The sequence below is a fragment of the Archocentrus centrarchus genome, chromosome 15, assembly GCF_007364275.1.
Source record: "Archocentrus centrarchus isolate MPI-CPG fArcCen1 chromosome 15, fArcCen1, whole genome shotgun sequence".
In the NCBI taxonomy this organism is placed as follows: Eukaryota; Metazoa; Chordata; class Actinopteri; order Cichliformes; family Cichlidae; genus Archocentrus; species Archocentrus centrarchus.
This window is the reverse complement of record NC_044360.1, coordinates 18,119,084-18,140,822: the sequence shown is the minus strand read 5'-3', so window position 1 is coordinate 18,140,822 and position 21,739 is coordinate 18,119,084. Positions and strand designations below refer to the sequence as shown.

At 40.0% G+C, this 21,739-nt stretch overlaps 1 protein-coding gene across 2 annotated transcripts in view; it reads left to right on the top strand.

Annotated features, from left to right (window-relative positions):
- The first annotated feature begins 284 nt into the window (after positions 1-284).
- The window catches only part of LOC115793034 (Kv channel-interacting protein 2), a 111,841-nt gene continuing 90,386 nt past the window's right edge, over positions 285-21,739 (top strand). For both annotated transcript variants that reach the window (XM_030747743.1, XM_030747739.1), the window contains exon 1: positions 285-535. In XM_030747743.1, coding sequence (XP_030603603.1) covers positions 463-535 — 73 coding nt within the window. In that variant the 5' untranslated portion in view covers positions 285-462. The remainder of the gene's footprint in view (positions 536-21,739) is intronic.

Below are 21,739 nucleotides of genomic sequence, written 5' to 3'. Positions count from 1 at the left end.
CTGCATGAATGAAGCCAAAAAGGCTTTAAAACCGGGTTGCGGGGGACACACGACTGATTCACAGTGTTGTCATACTCATATTTAATCCACCTTTACATGTTTTAAGGTCTTCAACCAAATCTAATATTTCAGAATTTTCTTTTCTCTTTCTGTTTGCGTGTGCGCGTGTGTAAATTTAAGTGTGTGCGCGCGTTTCCAGCCCATGTGAAAGTATCGACCAGGAGCGCTCTTGGTTCACTCAGCTTCTGGATGCCGAGAGCGCACACAGAAACAGACACGCGAAATAACGGCATACACGGGGCTCTCCCTTTTCTTCATGACAAATCAAATATGACTTGTTAATGTTATTATACTTGTAGCCATCCTCCGTGAAGGCGAAAAACAAACCACAATTATTTTCACAAGAATCGCCAACACATCAGCTGTTTCCCACAGTTCCACATTCCGGCGCACACGGGGAATATGAAGGCGAAAAACCGTGACCAAAGCTTGTCGGACTCCAGAGAACTGGACGGATCCTATGACCAGCTAACGGGTGAGTGGACCGGCTTCTGTAATACCGGTGGATGCTGTGTGATTCGCTGCAGGTCGATATTTTGTAAAAAAGCCACGAACTTCAGGTGGTTTTGAGATGTTGCAACCTGTCCGCCGCTCGTGACAGCGCACAGTAAATAAATAGATGCAACTTAAAAATAAGCTTCAATATTTTATGTTTTTCTTTTGTTTTTAACTGGAAAGATGTCATTGGAACGGCATCACTGCCGTACTTTATCAAAGATCTTCCATGTTTTTATTCAGTACTTTAAAGTAGTTTATTGTTCTTAAAAAAAAAAAAAAAGCACGAGGATGGACAAGTTGAAACTGCATTGAAAAAAAAAAATCAATGCTGCATGTCACTGTGGTTGCGTAATTTGGTGCGTAATGTTGATGAACGGTGGGCTGTTTGTGCAAGAACGTTAAGTGTGATCAACTGTGTGATTTTTTTTTGCTGGCTTGGCTCAGCTATGGGGGACCACCTTATTGTGCCTGTTTCCACTGATACTTAAAAGCGCTGCGGGTATAAAACACTTGGCTAGTTGGAGCCAGTGGCCAGATTATGGAGTTCCCAACCTTCCTCTGCTTTGGCGTTTTATCGCTTTAGAGAAAAATCTGCCATGTGTGGTTCTCTTTTGGTATTTTAAGTCTGGGCCACTTAAAAAAAAAGAAAAAGTGCAGCTGATATCGGAACGACAGTCAGCACCGTGTTGATTTTCGTATGGAGTTCATTTATGCCTAAACAACTTGGGTCCAATAATATCAGCTACAGTGAAGCGAAACTGTCGTGGTCTGCATGTATGTGTGTGTGAGCTACACAACACCTTTAGTAGCACTTTGTCAGCACAGATGAGACTCGGCACACATTAGTGTAACAGCAATATAATGAACCAGTTTATCGGGTGTCAAGCGAGCATCCCTGCACATACCTATGTTTTGTGCGTGCCCATTGAGAGCTAAGCATTCCCTCGAGGTGTTCCGTTGCCTTCAGTTGTCACATTACAGCCAACATGTTCACAGCATTCCCCTGCTTTGAGGACCGTTTGCTTATTAAGTGCTAGTTGCTTAAATAAATTGCTTGCATTCATGTCTGAACACATCTCAGGCCTGCAAAGGGAAGTTGTCCCTGTCCAGACAGCTGTATGCCTCAGGCTCGACGGGGACACTTTAATCTCGTTTGCACTCTTCCACGCATTAGCAGCTAAGCAATGCGTTGTCACAATTTTAATGCATCCAAAAATAGGAAAAGATTGCTGCAGTTCTGATGTTAGTGTGTCTGCAACAGTGTGTGTGAGTATCGCCTGCTGTGAATATTTTGTGTGCAGGTATGTACAGTATGTGTGGGTGTGTTAAGAAGCAGCAGCTACACTTTTGTTATTGGCCATTGTTGAAAGTTCAAAGCAATGTTTTTTTGTTTTTTTTTTCCCCTGTTGAATTCAAAATCGTTCATCAGCTTTGCTGTTTTTCTCCTCTAAGCATTTTTTGTTTTTTGTGGCTTTAATCTTCATATTGTAGATTAGAATTAGCTGAGGAATGCAACAGGGGAGGACATGAAACCTTCTAAGCTCACAGAAGATTCATCATTTTATCTCCTCCCCTCTTTTCATTTGAGCTTGTTGAAATGGTCCCCTGCGTTTACTGTCCACAAGAAGTCATATTGCTATTTTAATAGTTTAGCAAAGGGGGAGAGAGAGTGGTGCTGGAGCAATTTACTTCTGGCATAGTTATTAACGACTTTTTCAAAGCTGTGAATAGCATGGTTAATTCATCTTTGGAAGTCGCTGTCAACTTTAAAACATACTTAGTCCTGATAGTTTGCATGGTTATTAAGGCTGGATGCTGCCAAGTCGGTAAAAAAGACGACGTGAAACAACTTGTGGAGAATATTGCTGTTCTTTTGTTTTTAGGCTGTTTTTATATATCATAGCCGACCACAAAGTGGACCACGCTGCACATGCATGTGTACGACAGAGACAGAACAGGTGACAGGAGACTTTTCTTTATTATTCAAACCAAGCAGAAAACGTCTATAGTGTGATGTGCACCCATGACTTGTGAAAATGGGTTCTTAGGTGTTTTTGTGTGTGTCTTTGTATGTATGTGTGTGTGTGGGAAGGATGGTTACAGGTGAGTCATTCTTCTTACTTACCAGTAGCTTGTGAGCAGGAGTCAGTGCAATGAGTGTGTGCGTGTGTGTGTGTGTCTTTGTGTGCTTGGAGTGAAGCTGACCTGTGTTGCTTAAAGGTAGTGTGGGCGGTCTCCAATCACAATTTGAGTGAAATGTAGCCCTCTAGAAATAACTCCCTCTCAGCCTGCAACATTGTACAGAAGTGCACCCCACTGTGTGTGCGCATGTGTTGGAGTGTGTGGTAGCCTGGCATTCCCCGTTGTGTGTAAGAGCACTGGCTGAGAGATGAGAGGTAATTATAGAAGCGTGGTGCTGTAATCTCCTCTTCCACCTCACAAGCCACACTCAAGAGGAATCATATCAACTACACACGCGCACACACACACACACACACGCACGCACACACACACACACGCAATGTCTTCACATATGCATATAACTATTATCTCAACCTAGTCATGCTTCCCTTTGCTCTCTCTAAGTCCAGATTGATATCAAAAGACTAAATCAGTAGTGATTCAGCCTTTTGATAGTAATAGTATGCGTGAGTGGATGCACTGAAGTAGAAGACCAGGGTGTTAAATTTCGTTTTAAACATTTAAGCCAAATGTTTATATTATGCTCTGATACACGCCTTCATCCATATTAAAATTTATATGGTTTGATCTTTTTTCTTCATGTTAAAAATAATCTGTCACATCCATCCTGCCACACTTTTATTTCACTAGTTTATCAATGAGCCACAGTTGTGTCTCTCAAACCTGTCCTCATTTTTAAGGGGGGAATTTTTATTAGTTCATCCATTGATAGTATGTCATTTTATTTATTTATTGCAGGAAAAAATTAATATACAGTGGCTCCATCTTCTTAGACTTGAATTTTTGATACATTCCTTCATGTATCATTTTCAGGATCACGGGGGTGGGGTTGGAGCCCATCATAACTGCCATATCATAGGGCAAGAGGCAGTGTACACACTAGACAGGTTGCCAACCTGTTGCAGGGCTAACACAGAGAGACAGACATTCACACTCACATTCACACCTATGGACAATTTAGAATCACCAATTAACCTAACCCCACTAAGTGCATGTCTGTGGACTGTGGGAGGAAACTGCAGTACCTGGAGAAAACCCACACAGGCACATGGAGAACTGCAAACTCCACACAGAAAGGGCCTGGCCAGATGGTGAATTCAAACTCAGGATCTTCTTGCTGTGAGGCAGCAGTGCTAACCACCACGCTGCCCCTTGTCCTTCGTGTTCTATTATAGTAAATATCACATGTTTGTTTTAGACTGGACCATGGGGTTTTAGTGGTCACCTTGGGCTTTGAGAAATGTTTAAAAAAACATAATTACATTTTTATATTATGAAAAAGATTGGCTCTTTTGTGTACTTGATATGTTTTATGTTTTTTGGCCTCTCAAAATAACTGTTTATTTCAAAGTAATCAAATCTTGCATGTGGAGTTCAGTTGAAAGTATCTAATAATTTATATGAGGGACTCAAGAAGACATGGAACTTATTCTTAAATGCGTAGACATGTGAATGACAGCCACAGATAAAACATAATATTGTGTACACACACTGGTGTGTTTGTGTGTATATGCATGTGTTTGTGTTCAGAGGATGTAAAATATGTGACAGACAAGTCAGAAAAAGATGTCCATCTTCCATTTTTAGGTAACTGAGCTGATAACCCATTTTCCAACAGTCAGCACAAAAATGATCAACTACTCACACACTCAGCAAAAAGAAAATGTACACATACACTCACAATCAGACAAAAGGGAACTATTAATTGTAAGCGAACCAGTTTAGCTTCCCGCAAGGAGCAATGTTTAGTCTGTGACTGAAGGTGCAATATGTAGAATGCATTATTGTAGAACAGATTAATAGCAGACAGCAGCCTCTTCTTTTCTTTCATTTCTATGGCACAGGGTCACTAGAACAACTGGTGTTCATACACTGTATATCAGTCTACCTACATGATAATCTCCTGGGTCCTTTGACACAAGGTTGCTGCAGAGAGTGACCAGAGAGGGGGTCAGTCCCTTGGGGTCTGAGAGGAAGTTTATAGTAAATGCAGCAAGACAAGTGCAAGCAGAGCTTCTCTGTCATTGGTCCTGCTGCCCAGTGTTTGTCAAGAGCTTCAACCATCCTGCCTGTCCTTCACCGTGACTGACAAGTTCTTCTTGTCCTCATTTTACACTGAGGGTAGACCGGCCACCACACTGACTCTCTTCAGTAGATATCTCAGAAACACAATACATATATATATATATATATATCTTTTACATGAATTATCTGCTAATATTCTGCTGATAATAGTTCATTTTTGAATGTGTTTGCTTTTTTAACTGTTTAAATTTACAGTCTTACAGTCTATTGAACACTTAATCTGAACAGATTATTTACCACACACACAGAGTTCCTAATGATTCATGTTATAAGCACTAGCAGTCATGCCTGGCTTAAAGTCAGAATTGACTTTGTTCATATCAAGAAAGATAGCTGTGAGGGAGGGCAGAGGGATTGAGGTAAAGGTTATTAGATGGTTTGGAAGCCTCATGACACATAACTCAGATTTCTGACTGAGGCAAAGCCCCCATGGTGGAAATCATAATTTACAACTGTCAGACCAAACTGATTTCAGGGGAAAGACTGCCTTCATAATTGAGCTCGTCAAAGGGAGTTTAGCCTAGAGTCACCTTCTAGGCACGGCAGCTTTTGCTGCAGCTAGAATTGTAATGGCTACCGGCACTAATTAAAAGCCTTGATTTAATGTGTCATCTGACGTGCCAGGAAATGTGTGACACTAGTTGTCTTTTTTTGGGGTCTTATCCTGGTTCCTCAGCCCAGGTTCCTCATGAAAGTGCCAGAATTGCCGATGTGAGATGACCGTATGCTTACATAAAGAAATGCTCAGTGTGGTTCACTAAAGCTTATCTGTCACATTGGTTACATTGCTGAGGGAAGGAGAGAAGGATGTGATAATGAAAGCTGGGAAGGAAGGAAAGTGGCAACGCAAAGGACAGAAGCAAAGTGCAAGATGATGAATTAGTTTTCAGAGAGTAATGCATTTCCCAGGCAAATTCAAGTAGTGCTCTTCGGTACTCTGTAGGCGTTGGTTGCCCTATTATGAAAGCTTATTCTGCCAATCATATCCTGCTAATGCACATCTCCTAACAATCGCAATTGTCTGTTAATACGAGGAATGCCCACCTGAGACCTGAGTTCTTTTTGACATTCAAATTTGTGCCTTTTAAGGCAAAGTGAATTAGACGTTTGGATACTGAAATGGAAACGTTATCGTCCTAATTCATGCTTTATGTTTCAAAATAGTCTATCACCCCACCTCCTCTAACTCTCTGTCTCCTCTCATAAATCAAATTATATAATAAAATCTTATATACGTTTCTCTCTAATAGAGTGTGTTTTTAGTTTCTGTTGCTCTCTCTGCCTGTATCTGTCAGTTCTTAGCTTTACAACTGTCCATCCTCAAACCAAACTCCTTCCCTCACCCTGATCCCGCTACCCTCCCCTCCAACTCTGTCAAACCACAGCGAGACCATAGCTTAATAGGGCTGGAGGCAAGAATCAATCCTAACGAGTTTTAATCTTTGACCAAATCTACGGAGGGCCAGGCGATTGTTAATTAAAATAAGCCCTGTTCACCTCCCCCTCCGTGCCCCAACCACTTCTCCTCTTCTCTGTAAACACATTCATTTATAAATGCCTGCAGGGGGGAGAAGAAGGAAAAGACTTCAGAGGACAGAGAACAAAGCAACAGGAGATGGGAAGATGTGGGATAAAGGAGCAGAATTTGGATGAGTAAGGTCAATACATGTCTCAGACTAAGGATAAAGGAATTAACGGACAACAGGGGGGAAAAACATAAAAAATAAATATTTAATCCAGTGTGTCAAGTCGGAGCATTGTTTTTCTTTTTTCTCAACATCTGTGCAAAGCTGCTACCTTGTCAGGGATATTTATCAATGTGCGATTGATTGACTGACTGACAGAAAGTGTCTCTAAGTGTGACAGAGCCCTGTGTCACTCACTGTGTGCCTCCCTCATGCCTCACTGTGGTGTCACTCGCAACATCTGATCTGCATTAAAATGATTTTCTGTCCATTAGCTCAGCCATTCTCTATTAGACGGGAACTTACTCATCAGTATAGGGAGCAAAAGAGACCGGCAGATAAGCAAACAATACAATCCTTCATATTATAATGTCGATTACAGCACTGCTCCTCTTTAGTTATGCCCTTTGTCTCATTCTGCTGAATGTGTGTATATAACAGAGTTCTCTGTTGTTAAGGGTTATCATCCTGCACATCTCAGATGGAAGATAGGGGATTATTGTGTGTGTGAGAGGCTGTACACATTTGTGTGGAGGATGTCTGAAGGGTAAGTGTGGCTGCCACTGACTGAGTCTTTCAGGGAAAGGGTGTCTGGAGAAGTAAGTAGGTATGTGCTGCTGCCTTTCTCCATGACCTTTTTTTACTCCAGTGCAATCTGGTGGCTCATTCAAATGGTGCATGTGTGTAAAATTGAAGTTTAAAGAAGATAATGTGTATTATCATCTGCCGATCTGGTGTGTGTGTGTGTTTCAGTCAGTGAAAAGTAGAGATAGCTCCACCAAGTAGACAATCAGTAAAACTAATTTAGCTTTCACTGATAAATAGCCTACTTAGGTTTTTGAGAAACAACTTTGGTGTGATTGACAGCACAATCAGGGTGATAAGAAGAGAGGCAGAGGTGATTAGAGGAAGCCTGGGGTTTGCTCTTGTCAAAAGCAAATGCTCATACACTCACACACCACACATACAGATAAACACACACACACAGACACACACAAACAAGGATTTGTCCTGAGGGATGGTTGTGTGGGAGAATAGCTGGTCTTAGAATCAATCAGTTAGTTTTGACAGAACTTTGGACAGGGTGTAGTCAATAACCCAGAAGCACAGACACACACACATACAAGCAGAGGCACTTAAACACACATACAGTGGGAAACGAAGGAACCACAGTGGGAAAAGACAGGTCAATATCTGTCTGTTAGGCTAGCAATCAGAATAAACTCAATGTCTCTCAGTGCACACAGTCTCTAACTGATAGCCCAATCAAGCCAAGTTTAATGGAGCATCTTGTCTGCTACTTTGCTCTGTAGCAATGTGGAGCTCCATGATTTGCTGTAGATACTGAAGCAAATTCTTACATGTTTATTGTTAGTTGAAAAGTTTCTAAGTGTAAAAGTTATATTTTTTCTATTGGGGTTTTATGTTAAAGTCTGTGGTTTAATGCTAAATTTATAAACTGGGAGCAAACTTTAGACTACCAAAATCTAGGAAGACTCCAGATTTCACATGGTGGATTTACATGCAAAAGAAAACAAACTCGATGAGGCAATCCCCAAAACCCTTAAGAAAATTATTTATTCCTGTATCAAAGCAAAAAATAGCATTTTGTGTTGGCAGGGCAAACATGTTGAGAATAAATGATGCAGGTAGATGAAATACTGTAGGAGATGAGAATCCAATTTGTATCTGCTTGTTACACTGTAAGGTGTTGTCATCTGACAGCAGAGAGCAGAAATCATTAAACCAGCATCATTAGCTTCCTGGCAGGCTTAAGCTGCCCTTGCTCCGGCCCCAAAATGGCTACCTTCATCATATCTCCTCTGTCAGCCTGGGGCCAGGTTGTCAGAGGGGACACTGTTTGACAGCTTATTCTTTATCTTATTCGAGGTGAGATGCTGAAGTCAGCCAAAAATCTCAGCGAGTTAAATATGCACACTGTCACAAGCAAAAGGAAGCAAAACCAACTGCATTTCAGAAGCTACTGTACGCAATGTTTCTGTGTGAGGGAAGGTTATTTAGAAATGGTGAAACGCTGAGCTGTGATTTTCATGTTCATGTTCAGAGTCACGTCTGCGTCTTGATGATTGAACCAGCCTGCACTCTCAAAGAGCCACACCAAACTACACACTTGCAAACTGCAAAGATGGAGACTTCAGAGGACTAACAACATATTTGTGTACTTGAAAATCCATTTGCTTTAATCATCTCCATTGCACACTGTTGTCTCTGGGCTTTTGCTTGTTGGCTGTTGGGCTTGAAAATCCTATTTTCCCCTCGCTATCTCCCTCTGGCACTGGTAAACCGATTACTCACAGCAACCTGACGTTCCATAAGTGCTTCTCCCCAGGCACCATGGCTTGGCGCCAGAATTTCATAAGAGTTAATGGAGTATACTAATCAACACACACATAGACAGAGATGTGCAAACTCACACACCGGCAGGTTTGATTGATTGCTGGAGTGACAGTTGTGACAGCAATGGGATCATTACCGACCAGGAGCAGGGCAACAGTCCCTGACATTAGAAAAACTGAACCTGAACCTTGTGCTGTATACAGGAGAAAGGAGTGAGAGAAAGAAAGAAAGGTGATTTCAAATAATAAAGAAAGGCAGCGAAACAGGTGGGGAAAGTTTATTTCCTGAAAAGCCCCCTGACTTTTATCAAATTCTACCTTGCTACAATATCTGAAGAAATACCTGTGCGCTAAACAGATAAGCTAAACACTTTCCAAATTTGGAAATCTATATAAACTGCAAAAATGTCCCATCACTCATCACTTGACATATCAGTGCTGCTGTTGCCCTGAATTCCTGCAGCTTTTTGGCTTTCTTGGTTTCTCAGGTCTTTTCTTGGTTTAGTTTTTCTGGTTCCTCGGATCGTTTGTCTTTTTGGTTTGTGTTGCTCACGTGATTGCAATTGTCTCTTTTTAAAATTTCTGGTTTGCATAAAAGGTTTCAAGCATCAGTGAATAATGTAGTATCACCCCTGACACCAAGCCTCAGCCCACCAAGGTTTGCTCTGAGAATTAAGCAGACAGGCAACCCTTGTTCCAGCTCCTACAAGTGATTAGACCAAAGCTGAAGGAAAGAGGAACAATGAGACCAAACAATATTCCCAACGCAACTTAGCTCATTCTCCTAGAATTTTGAGATGCCAGCTACTGGTGTCAAACTTTTCAGGACACAGAAAATTGCAATCCCAGTGCTACCCATAGGTTCTCAGTTCCTTCCTTCTCCAGCAGCAATGCCTGAATCCTGATAAAGGTTTAGCAGGTATACTTTCTATTCTCTTATTCTACAAAGGAAAAGGAGAAATGTATTATATATTCAAAACAGATGGGCAAAAAAGCATTTCAATTTGCTGCTCCTATGTGGAACAAATTACAAAAAAACCTCAAACTTCAGGACTTGGTCTCAATAAATGAGTGTCAGGCACTCTTAAATAATCTGAAAGTGACTGATTGGAGCTGTGGATGTTTTGCTGGACATTTTTTCATAACATGCTGATCACCTTCTTGTACCTCACCATCCTGCTTTTAATCCTGTCCTGTTTGTATGTATGGCTGCTCTCTGCTTAAAACTGCTCAACCCTAACCCCTGAAAAAGAGATTTTAATCTCAGTGTGTTTTGTCCTGATTAAATAAAGTTACAATCAAATAAAATAAAAGTGTATTTAATTGCATTTACATATGTTTGTGTATTATATTTTAAAAGTGATTAATATCTTCATCTTCTTCCTTTTTTCTCCCTTCTTCTTTCAGCTGTTCCTTTTAGGGGTTGCCTGTGCAGATCATCTGCCTCCATCCTAGCACCAACCCTCTGCATGTCCTCCTTCACTATGTCCATTAATCTTCTCTGTGGCCTCTCTTTTCCTCCTGCCTGGCAGCTCCAACTTCAGCACCCTTTGTCCAAAATATTCACTATCCTTCCTCTGCAGATGTTCAAACCATTTCATCCTTGCCTCTCTGTTTCTCCAAAACTGTCCCTCTGATATAGTCATTTATAATCCTGTCCATCCTGGTCACTCCCAATAAAGTTCTTAGCATCTTTAACTCAGTACCTCTAGTTTGGCCTCCTATCTTTTTGTCAGTGTCACTGTCTCCAAACCATACATCATAGCAGGTCTTACTACCGTACCATCCTTCTGTCACAAATTACTCCTGGCACTTGTCTCCACCCACTCCATGTCATGATGAGTGGTGCAGCAGGCGGAAAGTGAAGCCAAATGCAGGACTCCAAAGGCAAACTGAACTCAGAAATGCTGCTTTATTTGCTGATCTCACACACTCACTCACTCTCTCTCTCTCTCTCTCTCTCTCACACTCACTCACTCACTCACACACACACACACACACACACACACACACACACACACACACACACACAACTTTACCAAAAGCCAGAAAAACTAGAACACACTTCTATGAGGGAGGACACAACAAGGAACAGGTGAAAACTTGAGGGCTTAAATACACACAGGAGGTGATTAGGGAGAAAGGAAACAGCTGGGAAAAACAGGGCACAGCTGAACAGAATCTAATAAACAAGAGAAGCAAAATCAAACACAATGCGCACAGGACAAGAGCTGGCAAAATAAAACAGGAAATGACTAACATGATAAAAATGCAGACTTGAAATATAGAGTACAGGGAAACCAGGAATTAATATCAATAACTATAACCAAGAACATTCAGAACAATGAATGGCACCCTTCTTACACTCACTTCTTCACCTGTCTCATGCACTGTCATTTACTTTGGATGGTTGACCCCAGGTATTTAAACTCATCTACTTGCACTCCTTACAGCTTCACTGTTAAACCTGTCTCCCTCTCATTCACACACATGTATTCTGTCTTCCTTCTGCTGACTTTCATTCCTCTTCTCTCCAGAGCATACCTCCACCTCTCCAGGCCGCCCTACTTTCACTACAGATCACAATGCAAGCATTCATTCCAGTCTGACCTCATCTGTCAACCTGTCTGTTACCACTGTAAACAAAGAAGGGGCTCAGAGCTGATCCCTGATGTAATCACACCCCCACCTTGAACCCATGTGTCTCTCCTATCACACACCTTGCCACTGTCTTGCTGTCCTCATACATGTTGTGCACCACCCTCACATACTTTGCCACTCATTACTTCCTCATACAATGATTATAGTAATTATACTAACACTTTATCCTATTTATTTTTTGCATTTGTCAACCTGCTATGCAGTTTCAAAGCTGCTGATAAAAGATTTGTGGATTGTAGGGATTTTTCCAAAAGTTCTTGAAGACAGCAGCCCCTGATTTAAAAAAAAAAAAATTTATTGTGGCAGTATTTAGTGTCGTCTTTGGTGCCTTTAAAGACACTTTATGTGAAGTTTATGTGGAATGCAGCGATCAGTTCGACACCTATTTGGTTCCAGTCTCAGACTTTGCTTTCTCTTTTATGAATCCCATAAATCCTTCTGTGTCATGTGTAGAGAAATTCAATCAGAGACTGACCTGCCCCTAATTAGCAGATATTTAACTCATCATAAAACTCCAGCCTGCTCCATCTGCGGTTCTTTCTGCTACACATCCTCCATCTGCACAAAAACTGCCCTTCTCAAACTCTCTGCCCCAGCTAAAAACAGAAGATGGTGTTCCATTGTAAAAACTATAGTGCAAAGCAGCAGATACATTTAAGCTTTAAGTCTTCTGCCTGCAATAATTCAAATGAGAATGTCTGCACATTTCCTAATTGTAAATGTATGCATGTGTGTTGGTGTTCAGACAGCCACCCACACTCTGTGTCCCAGGAGGCTTCATCCTGCAAAATCAGGGAAAAAAAAACATGAAGCATCTTTCAGCCTCTGCAAATGTTTCAGCTCATTCAAATCACCCCAATAAATACTTTAATCTCCTTATCACCAGTTTAGTTCAATGGACTCCCAAGAAGTCCATTAGCAGAGTCCTAGCAAAGCATTGTGATATAAACCCCTGCAGGATGAAAATGATACAAATCACTTCTTTTCCTTTTTTCGGTTAAACCCTATTGTTGCCACCAGGAACTATTTAAAACAAAACAAAACAAAAACAAAAAAACCTCATCATCGATCATTTGGCTCCTCCTGATTCTTCCATTCAAAGCGTAAGTCATGCCACTCCATCCCTCACAATGATATGTTTTTTTTTACTGCAATATTATGCTCCAAAGTTTTACTTATTAAGCTGACATTTGATTGTCTCAGTAGAGTTTACATTTCTGACAGTTGGACATAAGATTCTGTAATAGCTTCATTTTGGTCTTGCATTTCTTAGATTATTATTTTATTTAGATATTTTTTACTTGTATACTTTCAGTCATCTACAGTATCAGGTTGCAGCATCTCCACAGTCAGCTTGTTAGCCACAGTAAATGGATTAAATGGCCACATTAGTGCCCATATGGTATATTTACTGATCTTCAAATGAATGATCTAATTTTAATTAATTTAAACATGCAATTTGCATGTGTTGGTTGGTTAGCAAAGAAAGGAACAAAACAGGACACCACACCAAGCGCCTTGCTTGGTGCAGAGCTGTCTTTGGTGACCTTCTGGGGCCAGCTCATCAAAAGTGATGCTTCTGACACTTCGTTCCTCTCTGTCGAAAAACCATTTGAAAATCTGCTAACCAGCAGCTTCAGGTATTTATATTTTTTCTAAGCTTTAGGGACCATTTTAAGAAGCTTAAGGTGGATAGTTTGAAAAGAAAACGCACAAAAGGATTAATTCAGTGGCTATATATGAAAAAGAGAATATAAAAGCTGACTGAAAATGCTTGATGTATTTATAAAATGGATGGATTTATCAGGTTTCACAAGGTTTTCTTTCCTCCAAAAAAGAGACAGAAGTAACTGATCAGATTGTGTGGTAAACTTTTTTTTCTGATTCCCAGGCAAACACTAAATAGTGAAGAAGAGCAAAAGAAAACTTACCTATGCTTTCAGCTCAGCAGGGATCGAACATTTAAACTGAGAAAAGCTTAGCATAATTATTTAGAACAACCCTACAGCATTATACTCAAATATATTTGGAAATGTCACTTGGTGGATGATTTTTTCCCTTTTCTTTGACGTGTGACATTTCCACCATAAATTAATGGGAAAAAGGTCCAAACCACTACCTAAAAAAATCACCAGAATAAAAGAAATGAGGTGCTTAATTATAACATATCTACATCTAATATTGCATGTTTAATTAAAACCTGTAATGAAAAATATATTTGAAGAAAGTCTGAAGGATGCTTTTATTTGGTCACGCTTTCATTTTTTTAAACCATGAGACGCTTCCAAAGAGGGTGACTGAAGGAGAAGTAGAGCTCACGCTTGCTGCAAACTCTCAAAGTCATTAAGAGGGCTAACGATTATTAATGAGGCCCAAATAAATTCCTGCGTTGAAATATGGGCCTGTTGTTTTCTTCATCTGTGTTAATGGCAGAAAGATGCTCTGCTGGATTTTGACATCAAAGGAGACATTACTGATGGTGTGGCTGTGCTCACTCTCACTTAGGAAGATGAGCACAGTTTGGGGTGATTAAAACTGTGATTTTATATTCCGTGGATCATACTTTAATATGCCAATCATCCTATTTTCCTGTAGTGTGTTCACTCTAAATCTGTAAAATAAGCTCACTGCCTGGGCAGTATCCTGTAGTGAAAAATAAATAAATAAAATTGTGCTAATTAATGTGATCATAGTAAATAAACAGGAGTCTTTTTTCCCTAATTAATTGTGTAAAAAACAGGAAATTTTTAAATTACTTGATGGTGTATCTATAGCAAAATAAATACATAAATACATTTCTGACTGTGTCCCTATTTTCCATTCTTAAGTGGCTATAGAATGAATGGTTTCATTCCATCCTTTGTTTCTGGCCTCTTTCTGTGGCTGCCCACCTCTGTAATTATTGTTTTCTCTGTGTTGTTATTATCTACAGCAATGATCTATTACCATATTTCCTGTGAGGTCCAGTGAGTAAAATATCAGCACTGTACCAAAATCCAAACCCAGTACGTGGAGTTAAGCAGTATGTCCTGTTCCAACTGTCTGTCTTTAGCAGACAAACTACCCATTATTTTTTAAACCTGTTGAAAAGGTGGAGCACGGGCAAAGGAATAAGTTATTAATTTTTGGTTTGGACAGATCAAGGGCGGATACTGGAAATTATTTTCATAATTTAGTTGCACCAGCAGCTTGTGAACTGGCACATCTGGCAACTGCTTGGACCTCCAGGCCATTGTGGAGAAACTTTGCCTTCCCCTTTAATCAACCAGTGGACGATTTGCAATTCAATTTTCTGTAGAAAAACTCACTAGGGAGGGGCACACCAGCTGTTTCAGAATGTGAGAGTGTGTTACAGGGGTCTAATAAGTATTACTGTGAGCATACTTTTAGTGTGACTCAGTTGTTACTCAAATACCTGGAAATGGGTGTGCATGGTGTCATTTATTATTTTTTAATACATGATTATGACTTTCACTTATAGTGTTGGCCTTGGCAGAAATCTAACTTCACTGATTCCCTTTCTAGCTTGAAGGTGAGTGATTCCCCACATCCACATGCTAAAATCAACTGTAAATCTGCATTGTAAAGATGATGTTTTGGGGAAATGCTGTCAGACCTGCTTTTCGGGTTGCAATTTTTTATTTTATTTTTTAAATTTGTACCCACTTGAGACAACACCCCCACTGCTAATGAGATGTCTTTTCTCTTGTCTTCTCATTTCACCTCTCCTTTTAGTCCCCCCCCCCCCCCCCCCCCCCCCCCCCCCACACACACACACACACTTTAATGAATGAGACACTGTACCAGTTTTTCCAATCTCATTGTACGTCCTGTATAATGACAATAAAGGCATTCTATTCTATTCTTTTTCCACTCACTCTGCTCTCTTCTGTTCTCCTCTCCATCCTCATCCTTCCCCCTCTCCTCCCATTCTCAGAGGTGGGAAAGGTGATTAACATGGATATAAAGTTAATGGTTTAATCTTCAGCCCTTGTGCTTGGGTGAGCACTAGTTGTGACTGTTCTGGGCATATTCCTGGGAAATCGTGTGTGTGTGTGTGTGTGTGTGTGTGTGTGTGTGTGTGTGTGTGTGTGTGTGTGTGTGTGTGTGTGTGTGTGTAGGGGTTGTTTGTCACTAAGGGATATTTATTCACATTAGCCCTTGGATGAGGGCAGTAGGGTGAATTCTGTTTAAGGTCATATAGTTAAAGAAGTGAAACGCAGACATCTTTCTGCCTGTCTGATATTATTTGCCAGAGATGAGTCAGTCTTAAAGAACATGGGAGAAAATAACTCTACATGAATAATGGAACAAAATACTGTATGGATTGTGCTAAGAAGTGACATATGCAGTACAGTATCAACAGGCCATCTGGGATACTTTCAGGATGAACCATTTCTAATGTGACAAGTTTCCCTTTATTATTAATGCAAAGTTTTGAATATTTTACATAAAAATCTGTTAACAGTGGGCAATGCCACTGTGAAGAATATCTGAAAAGCTGACACACATTAATGTAATATTATATGTTCATATGCTGTTACATACACAGACACACAAAGCTCACTCCCAAAAGCTAAAAGTTTTTTAGTTGTTTGTTATTACTCTTTAGTTGTTTATCTTGTGCCCTGCATCTCTTACTAGTCTACACTTTGGAAATTGTTGCATTTTTCCCTCATCAAGTTGTTTGTGAATCCTCACATGCTTTTAGAATTGTTTTGTAAGACCAGACACCAGTAATCACCAGGCTGCTGTTTGTGTTAGGTTTTCCATTAGGAGGAAAAAAATTACAGATCATATTTTCCCCTCATTGCTTTCAGCTTTTAAATGGTGCAAAATTCCAGTTGACAAGGAAACAGCAGGTGTTCTTTGGTTTGAAAAATTAAGCTTACAGTGACCATCAACTGTGGAAACTGAATCATTAACATACACTTACAAGGGTGCTGATTTTCACGAGCTCAAACACGTGCACATTGTGCACAATGTGTCATATAGCCACACATTTGTGTGATTTTTTTATTATGCATATTGTTCTTGCTTTTAGCATTGGTTCATTTTAGCATTAAAAACAACATCCAAGACACGTTTATTTTAAAACAGAAAATTAGAGGCAGATGGATGAAACTGCCAGACATGTACATATGCAGTAGGACAGCAATTACCTTGTGACTATGAAAAATTCCTGGTGATTACATTTTTTTTTTTTTTTTGGCTATTTGAGACCATTTAGAAGTATTTGCAGCAACTAACTGTTTGCCCAGGGGTCAGGCATGCAACACCCTCAACCTCTGGGTAATCACTTTTAATCGCAATGTCGGAAAGAACCTGTCTCCAAACAGCTGCAGTCATATTTAGGCTGACTGGAATCACTCTCAGACAGAGTGGCAAACATTTGCAAATAACTGCTGTCTAATTTACACATGCAGACAGATTAACAACACTTTGCATTCAATCTGAGTCAGTCTGTGCTGATGAACACAACCTGTCTGTGACGTCTCTTTGCAATAGGGGAATTAACTCAGCTGGTTACCAACTAATTATATAGACTGAATGCCTATGTCATTCTGCAGTTAATGCACTGTCCTGCAGCAACTATGTTACTATGAATTTCTGAATTGGATGAGTTTCACTTGCTGGACTGTAAATGTAAATGTTTTTGTGTATGTAGATGCGTGTGTATTGTGTGTATTGCCTCTTGACACACCAAAGCTGCTTTGAGGATAACAATTGACTGTGAGTGGTCACAGACCTGGTCCCCATCTAAGATATAACCATCTCAAAGATAACAAGATTGTTAGTTTATTGCACACACTTGCAGTAATTTTGTTTATAATACCATGATTGTCCCTACTGTGACTGCTGTAATAATATGATCTTACTTTATTGTTATCAGCGTTTGACATTGATATATATATATTTTATGTATATAGTGCTTATGTATATGTGTATAGTTTTTTCTATTTTATTTTATTCTATTCTATTTTAGTTCATTTGTTTTTACTCATCCTTTCATTCTTCTCTGTACTGAGCTGCTGTAATGCGCAAATTTCCCCGTCGTGGGATCATTAAAGTTTTATCTTATCTTAAACGTGTGTCAAAATATAATAGTAATAATAAATGTGAAAACAGTGCATCATTTATCACAATTAATTTAAAGAAAAATTACTGGAGCCTTATCTGAAAATATAGTTACTGTATTTATATAAAAAAGGCAACATTTTGTAATCAGATTCAAATGTTATCAATTATTGAATCAGCTTAAATAAATGAGTACATAGATAAAATTATGAGCCATTGCTACAGTTTGACAGAGGCTGTTACAGTGATAATCATATGATGATGGTACAGTACAGTGCAGTGCACCGTGTTATTATGGTGCTTTAAAAAAATGGATTATTCAATTTTCCTCTTGGTACTGGTTCATTTCTACTTTGTGGGCTTACGCTCCAGTGAAGGAGATCAAAGATTCCTGGTCTCCTACAAGTGAGAGAGAGTGCCCGCATGTACCCGCGAGTGAGAGCTTGATCTTGTGATCGTGGTACAAAATTTGAAAACAGAAACTAGTCACCTGGCCTCAGATCATTTTGTCTCTGAAGTGCACTCATTTCTATCAAAGATCCCAGAAAGAAAGTCTTACATGCAGTCAGATTTGATCAGGGCAAACAGCCAGACAGAAAAAAAAAGAAAAGAAAGAAAACCCCCCAACACACACACACAGACACACACACTCACATACACTCATGGGCAAAAGCAATTTAATAAACTCAGAAATGACCCTGTAGGTCAATTCCTTGAAGAAAATGAAATAACTTCAAACCTAGAAAAGTACTCACATCATCTGGTCTTGTACTGTATCTGCTTCAATAGCCAGAAAATCAAATAAAAGTTTTATAGATTAATGCAGCATCCATTTAGTGAGTAGAACGAGTTTCCAGCTGTCAGTCAATTGAGGTGCAGCAGACACACACGCACACACAAAAAAACACGCACACACATTGGAGGTGAGACTGATGCCCGCTGATCTGTTGATTCAGAATTATAATGCCACAGCTGCTCTCTGTCATCACCTCCGAGCAGCTGGAAAGAAGCTCTGTCACCATTGTCCTGCGTCTTAGTCTGGCTTTCTACCACTTATGGGAAATATTTTTGGCTTCTCTCCCCTTTTGTCCTTGAATGAAGTGCAGTATTGCCAAAACCAAAATAATGAGGTGGGCCTGGTTGATGCATAAAATGCAACTGACATTCCCGATGAACTGTTTTCTTTTTGTCTTTTTTCTTTCCCCCTTGCAGCTTAATGACACAGCGAAGAAGCATTTGCATCCATTTCTAACATGTATGTGACTGATTATATCACCCTGTTCAAATATTTTAGCATGCCAGTTCCTGCCCCAGCATTAGTATAAATTTAATTGGTAACAATGTCAGTTATTTTCTCTTAACTGCTCTAAACTCATTTCCATTGCAGTAACACAGAGAGGAATCGATGTTGGAGTTAACAGCCTAAAAATGAAACTGATTTGTTCAGTTTTATTAGTTCCAGCAGCTCCGTAAAAAAATTACTGTCAAACTTCTGTTTGAGGTAACTTCTGCTTATCACGCGTCATGCTGCTTGACAGTGTCGAATGATGTGCAAGTTGTTTTTCATTCAGTTTGGGGATTTGGACACAACTGGATGATTGGCTTGATGAACCCCCATCATTGCTAAAGTGGGTCAAAATGTATTTGGGCAGCTGCTAATATGCTAGCTTTGTTTCTCAAATATAGGCCATGTGTGGGAGGTAGAGAAGTAAATTGAGGTCTGTGGGTTTTAGGGGGAATGTGTATTTTGGGGAAAATACAGGAAGCCATCAAATCACTCCCCAACCTTAGTCCTTACTACTAGACCTGCTACTCTCCTCTTGAAGGAATGTTTTCTATGAAATCTTTATGGGAATCTTATATTGTGCATGAATCATGTTGACGTGTGCAGCAACTATAAGTCTCAGTGCTGACTGCATGTGTTGTATGTGTGGGCTGTTTTGTATATTTGTGCATTTGAGTCAGTGACAGAGACTGTGTAGCACCTGTGAGGGAAACCATGCGTCTTCCTCTTATTCACTTCTCCATCTTTTGTCCTTTAAGGGCGACAGTGACAGAGGGAAACACACAGCAAAGCTTGTGGCAGATTCTGAGTACAGTATGTGTGGCATGCCTTCAGCAGAGACAGGAAGAAAAAAAAAACAGACAGGTGTGTGTTCCGCTTTCTCAAGTCTATTCCTCCTACCTCACGTCATAGCAGCAGAGATGAATTTGTCCCGCTATGTCTCAGTAGCTTCTTAAACAAGATTCTGCTCCCCGACTCACTTAGCTTTGAGTTTGATAGGCAGTCTAAAGATAGAAAGGAACAATGAGTACCGCACTACTGCTCTGCTCTAATAAGCAATGATTGGTACTTCGTGCGCTTTTTAATGGCTCAAACTTTGAAACAAGGAGTTTATAGGCTTTGCTCTTACTTCTCATTACTGATTATGCACGATGCTGTTTTCTTTCCACGGTGAATAGAATCGCTCGTCATTTGTGAGTAGCTGAAGTTTGAGTATAGCCTTACGCCCTAGTTTATGATCAAAAATTGTTGTTATAGGGTTTACCACAATAATTTGTAACATTTTCATGCAAATAAAAATATGTTTTCTTGCAATCCATTTGAGGAAAATATGTGTGGCATATTGAATTTAGTGCCTTTGGGCGGTCAGTATGATTGGTGAAAATCACCATGCTTCATAAGACACAAGAAATTGGTGTAAAGCTAACACTGGAAATTCGAAAAACACCTTTGCAATGAAAAACAGTATCTCATGCCATTTTAAAGTGTGTGGGTGCGCACAGAGAGGAGGAAAGTGACGAAAGGCTTCGGCAGCTGCTCTTACTACCCTGATGGTGTGTGTGTGATAAGAAGAAAGTCTGATGTTTAATAGAGAGAAATTGCTAAATACTGGCCATTGTTCTTTTGTGGCTCAAAAATAAAATGATGTGTCTTTCAGAATTTGCGAAGCCTCTGAAATGCTGATGACAACAGTTATCTCGCATTTGTTTGTCAAAGTGCGGTAGGAAATCCTCCTCCCCTCTCCTTCCCGTCTCCTCTAACATCCCTCTCTCCTCTGCTGAATTTGCAACCTGCATTGTGGCAGGGATGATAGGAAAGCTATGACAATAATCCCCTCGCCTCTGCTCTCATCCTCACCTCCTCTATCATCCTCCTCGCCCTCCAGCCTGCACGGCAAAGAATGTTTTCTGTCACAAGAAGACAGCTGCTGTGTCGGAGTGTCAAAGTATAGGTTTCCACTCAACTCACTCAAGTGGGAGTGCTTTTCACATTGTAGTATAGATGCTAGAGATATGCTCTGATGCAGTCAGAAATGTTATGTTCACACAAACAAATGCACAAAGACTTTAACAGAGGACAATTTTTGCAGGTTATTCTTTTAGGATCAGTTGCTGCTGCCGTCTGTTTCAGCAGCATCCCTTTCTCTTGGCTTAGCTACGTATATATTTACCTACAGCATCCTGAAAACATACACAAGCACCACAGAAGCCATCTGATTCATAATGCATGCACATTCATCACAGGCTGATGTGTAAATTGTGTGAAATAAATGAAGTAAATGAAGTCTTAACATGGGTGAAAATTTCTGTTAGACTCCCAAGTTGAACTTCAGATGAACTTTGAGAATTGTACTTTCTCCATTGTTCGCCGTACCTGTTTTTTTTTTTTTTTTTGTTGTTGTTGTTATTGTTGTTTTGTAACCAAGACACACTATTCATTATATGCAATTGGGCCAGTTCTTGCTACTGAGTTCTTTTAAGTGTGAGTCATACTTGAATTGTTCGACAAATGGAGGGGCTTTTTTTCTTTTTTTTGCCAGATTTTGTTTTCTGTCACTTTTGCCTGCGTCTTTGTGACCTTGTTGAAGTTTGGTATTTTGAGTATCGCTCTTTGAAAAAGTTATAGACAGATGGGAAATACGACTGTGTAATGGCACACTGGCTAATGGCCCAATATGAAAGAACGATTTCAAACACCCGCCCACATGAACACATACACACAGCCATGTAGACATCCCTGTGCAGATCTTACAAAACTGTGACATTTCTCTGCTGTACACCTCACTCTCTCCTCACCTCCTCTCCTCCCCTCTTCTCTCCGCTCATCTT